This window comes from Protopterus annectens, chromosome 6.part1 (assembly GCF_019279795.1).
Source record: "Protopterus annectens isolate FY-2018-M chromosome 6.part1, PAN1.0, whole genome shotgun sequence".
In the NCBI taxonomy this organism is placed as follows: domain Eukaryota; kingdom Metazoa; phylum Chordata; order Ceratodontiformes; family Protopteridae; genus Protopterus; species Protopterus annectens.
Window position 1 is genome coordinate 326,191,749 of NC_056738.1, and position 15,777 is coordinate 326,207,525.

The 15,777-nt window shown below is 38.3% G+C and overlaps 1 protein-coding gene across 1 annotated transcript in view; it reads right to left on the reverse strand.

Moving 5' to 3' along the window:
- The window catches only part of FKBP2 (FKBP prolyl isomerase 2), a 136,942-nt gene that overhangs the window by 93,146 nt on the left and 28,019 nt on the right, over window positions 1-15,777 (reverse strand). The window contains exon 2 of the mRNA XM_044075369.1: window positions 7,422-7,597. Coding sequence (XP_043931304.1) covers window positions 7,422-7,597 — 176 coding nt within the window. The remainder of the gene's footprint in view (window positions 1-7,421; window positions 7,598-15,777) is intronic.

The following is a 15,777-nucleotide window of genomic DNA, read 5'->3' on the forward strand; positions in this document are numbered from 1 at the left end:
ACAGAAAGTCAAAGAAGATAGTCAGACACCCTTCATAAGGGATGCCAACAACGTGCTCACCTGTCCACAGGACATCAAAAGCAGATGGAGGGAGTATTTCCAGCAGCTTCCGAATGAAGAAAACCCCACAGAAGCTGTTCTGCCCCAGGAAGAGGAGCCCATCCTAGAAGAAGTAAGAACAGCACTAAGGAAAATAAAGTCAGGGAAAGCAGCAAGCTCAGATGAGGTTACAGCAGATATGAAAAAGCTCCTGGGTGAGATAGGGGAGAAATGGCTCATGGGGGTACTCATAGCAGTGCGGAGGGAAAGGTGTACTCCAGACGACTGGACAATAAGCATACTTGTGCCATTGTACAAGAACAAAGGGGACATCCACAACTGTGGGCAGTACAGAGGCATCAAACTCCTATCACATTGCATGAAAGTTCTGGTGAGGGTGGCTGATAAACGGATACGCAGAGTAGTAGGACTTAAGGTGGGTGATGAGCATTTCAGATTCAGATCTGGATGCAGCACAACTGACCCAATGTTTGCAGTGAGACAGTTACTTGAGAAGAAGATAGAGATGAGGACAGAGTCCAACTGGGCATTCCTAGACTTGGAGAAAGCATACGACAAGGTCCCAAGAAAGCTGATCTGGGCACTACTGCGGTGGTTTGAAGTCCCAGAAACATTGGTAGAATTAGTGTAGACTATGTACAATAATCCAATCACTCAAATACGAACAGTGTTCGGCCTCATAGAGGGGTTCCCAGTGGGAGTGGGTGTACACCAGGGTTCATCTCTGAGCCCACTGCTGTTCATACAGGTGATGGGCTACATTAGCAAACAGGTCGGAGAAGACATATCAACAAAGTTGCTGTATGCAGACGATGTGGCATTACAGGCAAACTCTGAGCAAGAACTTCGGCAAAGGATAGGAGAATGGAATGCAAAACTAAAGGCACATGGGATGAAACGAAGCACAGATAAGACAGTGGTAATGGTAGCAAATTGGAGAAATCAGAAGAAGCTGAGAATAGAGATAGAAGGGAAGATAGTGGAACAGGTAAACAGCTTCAAATATCTGGGAGGGGTAGTTGAGGAAAATGGAAGTCTGAATGAAGAGGTCAAAGCTAGAATCAGAGGGGCTGCAGCCAATTGGCATAGAATGTCAGGTGTAGTCTATGACACAAGAATGCCAAAGAAGCTGAAAAGTAAGGTGTACAAGACAGTGGTACGACCAGTACTACTGTATGGCACAGAAACCTAGGCAGTAAAGGCAGAACAGTTGAAGAAGCTAGAGGCGACAGAAATGAAATGTCTGACAAGGGTGGTAGGATGCACATTGTGGGACAGATGAAGAAGTGAGAACATAAGAGCAGAATCCAAAGCAGCTCCAATTGCAGAAAAAAAATCAAAGAGAACAGATTACGGTGGTTTGGACACGTGCAGAAAAGCAGAAGACATCTGGTGAGGAAGACTTGGGACCGAGAGGAACAAGGTAAGAGGAAACAGGGACGTCCAGCAAAGAGGTGGAGGGATTGTGTGAAAGAAGATCTGCGAAAGTCAGGCATGAATGTTGAAGAAGGCAGGAGTGTGGTACTTAATCGAGAGACTTGGCGACATTTAACACGATACCCTGAACTCATGTAGAAAAATGGGAAAAAGGGGGCTGAGGATGATGCTCACCAGAGTGTGTCACTGTATGTTAAGTAAATCATATTAGATGATTCAAAAAGGAAAGACATTTACTTAAGTGAAAGCTTACTGACAATTTGGGTGAATTCAAAAAACTTAAGTTCAAGTATACGTGTTACTCTCCTCTTTCCTGTGTTAGCCAAATATCATTCACTTCAGTACATTTCACACTCTTCTGATGGACTGTGATTAAAACAATGTAACTATACTACTGTATATACTTTCATTTCATCTACTTGAAACCAGTATTGTAATTCAGCTCTATCCAATGCTAACCATTGATTTGTTAAGGCACAGACTTACAAAGATATGCTAATGCAACCCTTATGAAATATACCTTATTTTGCTTGCCTCTGCTGGAAAATTAATTTATCATTCTACTGCTAATAAAAAAGTATTATCATAGGTGGGACTGGTCCCTACTCTGGGCCAGCAATCAAGGAGACTCCAGTGAGGGACATGACCAAGATCAAAGATGGATGCACACAGTATTTTCAGATGCAGCTCCCTGTACCAAGCACAATTTCCCTTAAGAGCACACACACGGAGCATACTCCAGACCTGGGACTGGACTTTCTTTCTCTCTCCAGGCCCACACAAAACCCCACACTGACCACTTTGGAGCTCTGTGTCAGTGTTCCCAGTAGAAGACACATACACACACTTGGATATTTGAGTTTCACACACACAAACACTTGCGAAAAGCTGGCACAGACTTACTAGCTGGGCCTCTTTCTGCCCAGACTCTGAGGTAATCACGCTGCCACCAGTCAGCTACCCTCAGGCTTTTACAAAGGATACCCAATTATACTTTGTAAAATTAATAATAATACAAATGGTAAGGTGTGACCAAAGCAACAAGGCTTTCAAAAGCAGCCACGGTGTCACTAAAACAAGCATAAGTACTATCAAGATGTTAAAAGTATTCTCTAAAGAACCAGCCACAATGAAAGGTATTAAAATATTTAATGATAAATAAAAAACAGGAGAATACTGAATATAATAAACAACAGAGTTTCAACCGCAGAGATATAAAAAGAATACAGTTCAACAGTTTCTCACAGATGCAGAAAACAATACTAAACTATTCTCACTAAATGTCCATGACTGACTAAAGAATTACTGCTCCCTGACCACTTACTAAAGTAAGGCAAGTTGATGTTTGTCGAGTGTCTTACCACAACAAAAGCCAGAAGATGTTTGCCTTGATCTGTGTGGATGTGAGAGGTTCCAAAGTGCTGCTGTGAGGTTTTCAAAGAAACCAGATGCTGGTTAGAGGATGGCATCAACTCTGGTCACCTGACTCTGGTACAACACACATACAGAGCTTTGCTAATATCTGTAGCAGCATCTGAAAGCTATAACACAATTTCAAACTTTCCATCCTTTCAGGGTTCTCTGATAAACATACACATTTGATCAGTTACAACAATACAACCTAATACATGTACATACATTATATCTGTCTAGCAGGACCTACTGTTGATGTATTTTTAACACAAGTAACTTTACAAATGTATTCTTAACTCAAACATCTGTAGAAATCTGTGTGACAGTCAAATTATTTTTTTTTTTGTTTACAAAACTCCAGGTAGCTATGCTAGCATATATACACACATGTACTGCCCTACGCTCCCTGGCACAGATGGCACTACCTCATAACAGCACAACAGGATTTTACTGTTCTTGATTGTTGTGTAGATACTATCTGTATGTTTACTTTATGTATTACCAACTGTGTTTTTGTTAATATTGCCACTGGGACAGGACATGTCTGAAAATGGCCCTGGGAGCAATATATCTGCCTGGTTAACAAAGTAACATAAACAAACAGATTTTTCTTTTCAGAATTCATTAGCTCTGCCCAGCTGGACTAACAGGGTTTACAAAATATAAATAAATAAAGAAATATAATTAGGAAGGCTATATATGTAAGAAAACAACCTCATGATGTTAAGGTATAAGAGAAGTTAGTGAGGGTTTGACTTGTATTTGAAAAAATGTGATAAAAGGTATGTGTGTGAAATGTATGAAAGCACATAAAGCAGGCAGTGTAGAATGCACTAACATAGCAAAAAATGTGTTCATTTATGATTTGGAATGAAAGATGGAATACATACACAAATTATACTGTAAATTGGAAATGATGATTAAGAGAAAGGGCAGGAAATCAAAAACAGAAAATAAAGGGAGTGGGTGTTAAAAACATTAATTGCACGGCTATTAAAAGTCATCAATGATGCCATACGAGAGTCTAGCCTAGCTACAGCCAAACAAGTCCGAAATAAAGTTGCTAGGAGTTGCAAAGTCCATTTAAAAGAAACGTGTAAAGAAGCAGAGTACGTTGCAGCTGCTGAATCCAACAGCATTTCTCTATTTTTACCCTTGAATTTACAGATTAACTGTCACATTCAACTACATTACACAACAATGGAACATGAAGAGCAACAACTAGATTAGTGCTTACCATTATAAGGTAAAATTAAGCAACTCTTTCTTGAAGAGTACAGAAAATTAATCAAATAATGCAAGGTTCAGGGGTTAGAATGGTCATTTGTTTTTGTTAAAATTTAATACTAATAACACAATTTCTCCAAGAGTTGCACTGATGTCTTGAGTGTTTACAGAAGCTTCACAACTATCAAGTCCATCTCAAAACACAACATCACAATCATTTCTACTTCCAATCTGTTAATAACTGACCATATCTGGTTAAGTAGGTTTGGGAGTCAGAAACAACAAACTTGTTAGTCACTGTAAATGTGTTCACATAACAGGTTGTTTATATTCTTAAGTCCTCAAATTAAATAAATTACAAACCTTTCTACACTTCTGTGGTTACCTATCCTGGTCTCCCTGAAAGGATGAATGAATATTACGAAAACTGAAGGTACAAAATTAACTATAATTGACTATATTTAAACACTTTCCTCAGACTGAGAAATTACATTATTTAAGATTCTTTACAATGGAATGAAACAGGAATACAAGCAATTTAATGTCTATAAATTTCTCATACAAGCTGCTGTATACAACACAGAGCCAATCTAATGGAAGATCCGAAAATATAGGACCAAAAAGAGGGTAGATAGGTTTAATACTGAAAAATACAAGATGGTGCATCTGGAAAACAGCCCATTGGTGGCATACCGTCTCAAGAAGGCTTAACTCACAACAATACTAAAACATGAGGATTTGGGGTGATTATCACAGCAAGAATGGATCACCAATGACAGCAGTTAGAAAGCAGCATCTAGGGTAAACAGGATGGTATGTTATATCTCTCAATAGCAAAAAAGCAATCTTTCCAATCTAAATATCACTATTACGAGAACAAATGGAATACTATATCCAGCTGAAAATAAAATCTGTTAAGATGGGATTCAAAGGACATCACCATGGATGATCAAAAGAATGGAAAAGAAAATGCAGAAAAATACAAAGGAAAGTACTATGCTATACTCCAAGGAAAGTGACAAAGGAAACAAGATTTGGGTACTCAGATATATCCGAGGAGATTGTGAAGGAAATTAAATGAAAATTAAATTCCAGTTATGTAAGTAAGGGCATAACTTCCAAATATAGTAATCATACTTCACTTTAAACCTGAAAAGATATCACAGCAGTGGATGGTCGAAAATGGAAGTCAGTCAGTCTGAATGGATTGCAAAGAATATAGCAAGATAGGCTTTTAAAAGTAAAAGGGATGGGGGGACAACAACTGAGAATTTGGTGAGTAGTGGGGGGGGGGCAGCTGCAAGGGGATAGCTTTAATAGTTCTACAGAGTAGACAGCCAGGCAATCAAGTCTTCTTTAGAGAATATTTAGTATGTGTATATGTACTTAAATCTTACTCAGGTGCTTATTTGGGTGAAAGTGCAGAGCTTTATCTCTATGTCAGACAAAAATTTGAACAGAAAAAGGCACTTGGGATCTGCCATTTTTAGAGACAAAAATAAACAAATTTTAGTAATTTTAAAGCTGCCAGTTCATGGAACTGGATAGTACAGTGGTTTGCACTACTGCTTCAGAGCACCTAGTTCAGTTCCAGGTTGGACTACCTCCTGTGTGGAGTCTCCATGTGTCCATACAGATTTTTGCAGAGTGGTCCAACTTCTTCTCACATCCTAAAGATGTGTCATGTGAACTGGCATCCTTTTCAACTGCTTGTAGGTGTGAATGTCATATGACAATGAACGTATATGTGCAATTTGAGATTGCTTGGTGGCCTCTCCAGAATTACTTCCTCTGTCTTGTAACACTAAGTGCTAGGACAGGGTCCGGATTTCCTTCGACACCAAAACAGATTAGGCAGTTACATGGAGAATGAATTAAATTCAGATAAAATTACAGTCAAACAGGCAAACCACTTAAAGACAATATCTGCGAGTCTGAAACAAGCAAATGAAGACCTTTTTTGTTTGTAATGCAAAGGAGCGCCGACTCCCACTGACCCCTGTACGGGACAGTCTTTACACCGACTCCCACTGACCCCTGTACGGGACAGTCTTTACACCAGCACTTAACTAAACTTAACTCCAAGACTACTGCACCTCATTGCAAGTAATTCAGTGACTGGAGTAATGGAAGTTTAAAACATTCACTATAACAGAACAGTAACTGCCCATAGCGCTTCCAACTGACCAACCATAAAACAAAAAATCTCTAATAATCTAAACAAAAGACAATTATTTCCAACATTATCTTAGGAAGAACTGAGATGAACATGTTTGTTTTTTTTTTTTTTTGTTTACATCCAAAGAATTAAGTATCCCAGCCTTTTTTTTTTTTTCCAGTTCGGAGCATATCCAGAATCTGATGGACTGCATTAACATTTCTGACATTAGGTTAGCAGAACTGCACACTAAAGACACTTAATATGTAGAAACCATTTCAAATCTCACTGTTCAGAGCACACTAAAAATTGGAAAGACAAAGGCAAGTTACAATTACTGGTGTTATATTATGCCATCAAATTTCAAGAAAAATATTGTTTACACTGCTTTTAAAAGCATAGAGTAACTTGTTCTCCAATTACCAGCTCGGTCTAGTACAGGCTCATGGGTGATCTAGAGCCTACTCTGGAATTCAGTGGGTGCAAGATGCCAATCAATCACAGTGCGAGCACGCACACACACACACACCTACCTTCAGGTACTTTAGAGAACTGACAATTCCCCTACAGAATGTCCTTAGGATGTGGGTAAATACCCACACAAACACAAGGACATGCAGACTACAGAGAAGGCATTTCAAACCAAGAACCAAGCTACAGAACCAAGTGCTGTGAGGCAGCAAGACCAATTGCTATTGTTTAATTCTATTAACTAGAAAAAGATATGCCTATGAATGAAATGGCAATCTGTTAAAATGCCTTTAGGGATGCATGCAGTGTGCACACCAATATATTTGTGCTTGTGTCCTGTAACAGACTGGCATCCTATACAAGATTCAGTCTGTGCCTTCCTCCCACTGCTTGACAGGACAGGTTACAGCACCCCTGCAATCCTATGAAAATAACAAAGAGGACACTGGAAAAAAAATCAATGAATCTAAATAAATTTCCCAGAAAATTCCAAGCCAAAAATTCTAATATTTTTATAAAAATGAATCTGAACGTAAATCCCCAATTTCAAAATTATTTAGAATGACAAATATTTTAATATTCTATGTATTTTAATAATTTGTGAATAAAACTGGAGAAACACATATGAGAGAGAATTTAGTAAGAATAAACTTACAGTGTAGTGCATATGGAGGGTGTCCCCCTTACGGGATTTGATGGGACAATTGTCAACACGCTTCTTAACTCCAATCTGTAACTTCTTCTTGTCTTCATTTCCATGTACTACTAAGCACAGGAAACACGACAGTGCAAAAAGGACAATGCCAACTCTGTCCACTTTCATGATGAAGCCTTGAAAATAAAACAAATGGTGCTCAAACAGTAAAACTACAAAAATACTCAAACTATTTAAGAATGTTGCACAGTAACAAAAATGATATGCTCACTGCGGAAGTGTGAAATGTATGAAGGCAGTTTATTCCAATTCCAATTTCAAAACTCTAAATATGGACCTCAAATATTATACAAAATAAGTCAACTGTGTGCATTAAGATTCCTGAGCAGACAAGTACAGGAAAAAGCAGACAATGAATTTACAGGTACAACATTCAAGACTGCCTTGAAGTCAGTTTTGCTGATTCGCTAGAGGTATTAAAAGTATTTGTTGTTTTATTTTTCGTCAGTGGCTGTTATCTTTTGGACTATTATTTTTCTGCTGTGTGGTTTTGACAACATTCGAGACAGCTTGTTCCTTGATGAAATTCTAATACTATATCCCTAGCAAGCTTTAGCTGGAAAGCAACAAATTTATTTTCCCTGTTAAACTAATACTGAACCGTATCCTTAATTAAATGCTATTAAAAAATTAAAATATATTTATTTTTCTAGTAACAAAGTTGGCATAAATGAAAGATAAATCGAAATTGTCTTGTACGACAGTAATCTTTTTATACTGTCCGAAGGATCGTTGTTTTAGGTCAAGCTTTTAATCTGCTGACCCACAAGAAAGCTTGACTTCCATACCTCCAGCTCCCCATCCCCGGTGTTAACATGTACTTCCAATATACATATCAAGATTATTTATAAAGGAAATTTAATGACTTGCTCTGGCAAGTTTGTGAACCAGGATCAGCCAGGTCTCTAGGTCCTGTTTTTTCTTGACATCCTACGCGTTTTTATGCAGTTTTTTCTTTCCTCTGCACCAGAAACTACTAGTTCAGCCATCCTGCAAAAAACATTTTTTTTGTTTTGTTCTCTTTTTGTCTCCTCTAGAACATCACCCCCCCCCCCCCAATTTATTATGCTAGGATCAAACCAGGAGTTTTTTTAAGCTTTCATTTTGAACATTTTTCTCCTTTCAACTCTTCTTTCTTTCCTGTCCTATCTCCTATTCTTTTCTATCTGGCTCCTTGAAAGCTACTCATTTGTGATCACCACACACAGTCAGGTTCAAACATGAGCAAAAGCTCTCAGATCAAAATAGTATTCAGAAAAGCACAAAGCAAAAGCATGTATCTGCCTGTCCTTTCTTATTTCACTTCACTGGCAATCCACTAATCCCTCCGAACTCTCTCTCTCTCATCCCCTTTACATAGCCTTTCTTTATAATTTTTCCTTCCTTACTGCACATCAAGTTTTTGTTTCTCTTATTACACCTCAGCACCTTCTACATGCTTGACACTGAATTCTAATGTGCCTTAAACCTGGGATTCATTCCTTGTCTCCTCAATTCAATATTAACTTTAAGTGCCTAATCTTTTATTATTCATTCATCTAACAAAATCTATGGCCTTTATCAAGATTTCCAGATCCCCTCCTGTCTGATGCATCTGGAATGCTACCAATTATACAAGACTTTTTTCATATACATAACAGAAATATTTATACTAAAATTCTGCTTGTTGCATGCCTGTAGCTCCCTCAACAAACTGTGTATACTAGCAACTACTCAGACCTAGCTATGTAACCAGATAACTAATCCTGAAAATCACCTGCTGTCTTTTCTGTATCTAGAACATATTAGGGGGTAGGAGGTAGTTACCCTTTGCAATGAGTTTTTAAATATCTGTGTCTGCCCTATCCAGCTCCTCTTTTTCCAGCTCTTTTTTGTTCACACTGCATATCTAAATAGCCATAAGCATTTAACTGTTTGCCCGTATAAAAGACATTACTGGTTCAGTTCTGCAACAGTACACCACCACAAAACTAAGATAATCATTATAAAAGTTATTTAAGTGCCAAATGAGCAGATTTATACTCTTCCACCACAAACTCTCTCTTTTGCTCTCTGTTCTCCATGACACTGGCCATAATCTGCCCATTCATAATGACAATGTGTCTTGTCTCAGAGTAATCCTGATTGGGTCCATTCACTTTCAGTCCATGGCAGTGTGATTAGTAGTCTATTCACACACTCTTTAAGGGGCGATTTCAGGAATTTACACTTGGACATTCAAGTACCACACCTGATTACCATGCTATCCTAGGGTTACCACCTGTCCCACTTTGCGAGGGACAGTCCCTCTTCAGTTGCAGTTATCCTGACAAAAAAAAAAAAAAAAATGGCAAAATGAGATTTTTATTTAGGACAAAAAATTATATATATATTATGTAATTCATAAAACATAAAATCTGTATCTAAAAATCTAAAATACCTAAAAAAAAAAAAAACATAAATGCTACAAGAAAAAGCTTACTTTTATTTTATTTTAGTTAAAAAGTAAAGTTCCTTACTTGTACTGACCGACCGTGTATTAAAATCTGTAAAAAACTGAAAAAAATGTCAAAATGTCCCACTTTGGCCATTTGAAAAGGTGGCAACCCTATGCTATCCTTAAGAATTTAAATGCAGCTTTACATAGAAAGTGACTTAACCATACTGCTCCTGACAGTAAAGGACATTTTTTTTTTTGTAAAACATTTCCAATGACAATCAAGGTTACTATTCTGGAGAAAAATACATTTTTTAACCTTCTAATGTAACACTAACTTAGTAAAGATATATTTTGGACACATGCTGCATTTTTCACCATGAAAAAAGTTAGACCCACAGATACATAATGCACCCCAGAATGCCATTGAACCTGAAGTTCTTAAGTATTTAAAAGTGAAGGTGACCAAACTATACTGTATGGTCAACGCAGTTTCTTTCTGTGATTGTGGCAGCATATTTCCTGTAGCACAAGTATCAATACTCTGGAAAAACACACATATGATTTTGTAATTATTATGTGATGTCAGCTCAAGCACATGCACCTTTTAAACAGGACTAGGTCATAACACTGAAACTCATAAAATTGAACCCATTATACTGAAAACATTCTCCACAAGGAATATGTCTTAAAAACATGTTTTTGCAGGGGGGGTGGGGGCAAGCCCCCCTGTGCCTCCCATGCAGGTAGCTTTGCTCCCACACTCCTATACTTATATATACAAACTTCTAATATAGACTAACTTCATGATCACATGACTGTGAAGAAAAGATAAAAACACCACACATACAGTGGATCACAGCTCAAGAGTAAACAAACATCTACAGATCTGGAGGTACAACATGATGCTAACTACTGCTATTCACACATACTGTGCTAGACTCACTTCCTTAATAACTATTATAATAGGAAATGACACTCACTCATACTTTCTACAAAATTCTATATAGTTCTACACTTTTCAGCGTTATGCGTTTGACGTTATAAGCTTTCAGTTTTATGAATTTTCAGTGGTATGATACAGTCCCTTTTAAACAGGTCCCTATCAGCATCTCGAATGCTGACAATATCGAATTTGATATTGTTGCATCGAGAATGCCGAAAGGGCAGAACGTTGACCGGGTAAACAAAAATCTCCGTAAGGGGAGATTTCCGTTTACCTCAATGTAGTGCGGTTCCAGAGTAGTGGGGGGTGTGGGGGGTGCAGGGGAGCTTGCCCCCCTGCCTACACCCTTTAGTTTTTTTTGGGGGGGGTACTTTTTTATCAGCATTCGAAATGTAATAGGTTGATCATTTCAGTTCGACATTTAGTGATTCGACCCATTACATTTTTGAAATGCTGATATAGACACTTTTAAACACGGGGGGAGGGGGGGCAATCCTCACAATGTAAAGAAATCAAATAACTAACCCCAACAGAAACAAAATACAATGCAATTTGGCGGACTCAAAAAAAAAAAAAAAAACTTGTACTTTGTACCTACATATAGTAGGCTATATCTCAATCACTCGAGTAATTCTTAACAAAACTTTACTGAATGCATTTTTAGATGCACTAAAAAATGAGCTTAAGTGGAAAATTTGGCTTGACCATGTTGCTATGGTCAGTACAAAGAGCTGCTGTCAGCAACATCTTTCCAATAACAAAAAGGACACTATTCCAAAGAAATAAATATGTACAATTTTCACCTTGTCATGTCATACAAGTTGGCAATTGACTCAAAAGTTAAGGTTGCGAGCTGTAGTCCTTGGGGTACAGGGTCAGATTCCCTCAGCCCTTGTTACTTACTGTAGGACCTTGAGCAAAGAACTTAACCAGACACTGCTCCTGGGTCACCCCTGAAAAGGAACTGTGCGCCCACTGGAGCTACCTGATTAACAAATAGGATTGCTGTTGTTATTATTATTATAATTAACTTAATACAGGTTTATTCTGATACGCATTTCACTACTCAATCCAAAGGAAGTCAACACCCACCCAAATTAAACAAAATACACTAAAACATACCAGTCATATCGTAATGCAGATGCACACCTGTGTATACAACGCTACATCTTAACCAACATTTGATAGTTGTTAGTGAACATTTCAGTGAATTTTGCATTGACCCAGAGCTATTTACTGCATCTCTAAATGCCACGCCATCCTTAAGAATGCACACGTATGTAGATAAACATTTAATTTGACTAAGCTTTTCTGACACTCTTAGCACACAGATGTGTGGTGCAATATCATCTTTCCAGTGACAGACTGTCACTTTTATTGAAAAACAAATATGATTTTGTTTATAATACCACACCAGCTCAATACAGCTACACTCTGGGCATTTACAGCATTTCCCACTTTAACACAAGTCCTATGCTAAGCCTTTACAGAAATGGATTCTTATGCAATTTAGTAGCATAGCATATTTTAATAGCTACAAAGCCTACTAGTGGTACAGTTCCCAACAGTTACTTATGTAGTTCTGAAACAATCTGATGCCACCTATCTCATCTGAAAACAAAACATTTTGCTTTGCTTTATTAACTAGAAGCCACACCAGCCACTGCAACCTCTTGTTCTCTCTGTACAAGTGAGGGATACTATGGTATTCAGTATTCTTATTTTAAGAACACTTACTGTGCAGTACTGACCTCAGGTTAAGTCCCAATTAATCATTAGGAAACGAGCCTAAGGACTCAAAGTGTCCCAAGGAGAGCATATCACTCTGGTCAGACCACCTTTTGGCAAAGCAGTTTGGGGAAAGGCCTTCTCCAAAACTGTCCTAGACCAAATAAAAAAAAATATTTGACTTCTAACCGCTATTGCAACTGTGGGTCACAGAATCTCATTGGATGTTACAGCTTAAGACTAGCCAGGCATAAACTTGTGGGTCACTTTGCATAATATTCATAGACATTTGCCCTCATACATCCTTCCCTTCCAGGTACTGTCTAGTCCTTAAGCAAAGTGCTAAAAAAACTTCTTCCTGACTTGCTTTGAATGCACCAACTTTCTGTAACCTACTCTAATGTGTAGTGGACATCTGCATAATTGTCTAGCTGTTTAGTATTCTAATCAGCATTATACATACTCATCGTATTTTCTACTGCTTTGAAGTGCAATACTAGTGCTGTGGATTACACATCTTCTGTATTAAGCCTTGTCCAAATTTAAAGTACACTGTTCTTCCCCTTCGGCTGTAAATACAAACCTCAGAGTGGATACTTTCCCTCAACTTATACTGTTACACCTTCTCCTTGTCCCCAACTATTTCCAAATACTGTAGGTGATACTTGCAAAAATGGAAATGTTTGCCACTAAATCATACACAGGCCCCTTATAAAAATGACCTTGTCTAATCCGAAATCATATCATCAAAATAAATAATGCTGTTGATGTTAACGTAGCTGTGGCAGCAGAAATGATAGAGAGGAGGTAGGTAATAATGTAGTGAAAACAAAAAACATGTATATGCTTAATAAAAATAATAAAGTCTGCATGGATAAAACAACAGCACCTCTTTTCTGGCATTACATAATACCAATGCACTAGTTACAGTGCAAAAAAAAAAAAAAGAGAGCGTTGGGTACTGTTGAGGTGCTACTTTCAGTGTAACAAAAGGCTTATTTATTTCATCCACACACAGTTCTCTGTTTCTGTAAAGCATAATTTTTGCTTGAAAAAAATGTGAGAGCTGGACATGATGTTACAGAAGCACAGTGAAAAGCAGGCCTGCACACTTTAGTTCCCACTCTGAAGAATGCAGACTTTTTTCAGAGAATGTTTCCAACAGGTACCAGAATCCGCCATATCACACAAGCAATCAAGTCTCTCAACAACAGGTACTGTTATGACTCTGTCATAGTCCATGTTGGCGTGAACGACTTGAGATGTACCTCCCTGGACTATATGAAGAGAGACATGATTGAGCTCGCTGAATGTGTGTCCCAGGCAGGCATGTCCCTAAGCCTTAAGTAGCTTTCTACAGTTACCCAGAATGATGCCTCAATATAAACAGAAAATGATTGATTTAACAATTGGCTTACTTTCTGGTGTCAGTACCAGACAGACTGGGAATATATGATCGACAGACCACAATGCTTTGCTAGAGATGGCCTGCATCTGTCTCACTTGGGCATCAGGCTTCTGGCAAAAGCCCTTGCCTTCCCCATAGTGCCTTTTTTAGGAAAAGTCATGAGGTCGATACTACCAACATAAAAATGCAAATTAAAGGTCATGCTGAATGCTAGGAGTCTAAACATGAAACTGCATTAATTACAAGCATTCTTAACCCTAGAAGATGCTGACATTTGTGCAGTCACAGAGACCTGGTTCAAAGCTGTAGAGAGCACCCCAGCCTTACCTGGTTACTCATCCGATCATACATTCAGGCTCCAGACTGTGGGCAGCAGGCAGCATAGGCAAAGAAAGTGGAGTTTCAATATATATTAAAGACTCACACACACACACACACACACACACACACACACACACACCTCCAGACTGGTCAAACAGTATGACGCACAGGAGACACTCCAGGTGCAGTTAACCATTGACAAGACCCCTATTCAAATCATAGCTAGTTACAGGCTCCCAAATTTGACTCAGGATGCCCCCTCTACTGCTTTCATTTCTCCAAATCTTTTGAGTTTCTACTACTATGACGGGAATGGACCCCATTCCTAAGACAAAGTACAATTAAAGTTCATGAAATTAGTATTGTTTCAATCTTTGATGTCAGGCAAAAGTGGTCTTTGCAGCACGTCTTTGCAGCACTCGCAAAGTGCCCAGTAATGACTCCTTCTGCAATTCGTATGGGGTTACATGGACTGATAACATGTCTAAATATGATTGTAAACTCTTTTTTATAAGACCCGTTGCTCCAACTACTACTGGAACTGTCTAGGTATCTTCCACATTGCTCTCGTTTCTGCTTGCAGATCCTGACATTTTATGACTTTGTGTCTCCCTGTATGCAGGACACTGTAGTCACTGGGTGTAATTACTTTTGTCTTCTTTTTTTGGACCACTATATCCTGTTTTCTAGCATCTATCTTTTGAACTGTTGGTAATGGGTGATCCCATGTGATAGAAACTTCATAATTTTCTATGATGCTTTGTGGCTCATGTTTCCAGTGTTTTTCTGCCACTTCAATACCACAATGTTTGCACAATCCCCAGTGCAACAGTCCTGCCACATTATTATGCCTTTCAGTATACAGTACTTCTGCCATTAGTACGTCACACCCAGCAACGAGGTGTGCAACGTTTTCCAATTCGGTTTTACAAAACTTACATTTGTCTGTTTCTCCCACATGTTCAATGGACTTTGTAAACCAACATGTACGTAAACCCACTATCGTGGGCTGCCAATATTAACCTTTCATCTCTTGGTTTGAATTCACCTCTACTTAATCATTTCTGTGTTCAGTCCTGATCAACATGAGGTTCTTCCAGAAGATTTCTACACTTGCAACTATATTTATGCTTTTTCCACATTTCTTGCCTTCTTATCTGGTCCTTCACCTTATATTCTTTCTTTTATTTTTTGGCACATTCAATTGCTGCCTGATTTTTATTTATTTCTGGTCTGATTTCCATTCCTGCTGGACACAGATTTGCTTCTGCTAAATTAAGCAGAGAAGTCATCTTAGAGTTATTCTCCTCATCTTTCAAGACTTTCACTACATTTGGGTCTTGTGAGGTCAGCAGATACGTGTGGAGTCCCATGACTGCAGATCTATACATCTAATCAATTTCAAGGAGGCCCATCCCTCCTTCAGAACGGAGAATATATAATCTTGGTATACAATGATTTTTATAAATCATTTGAT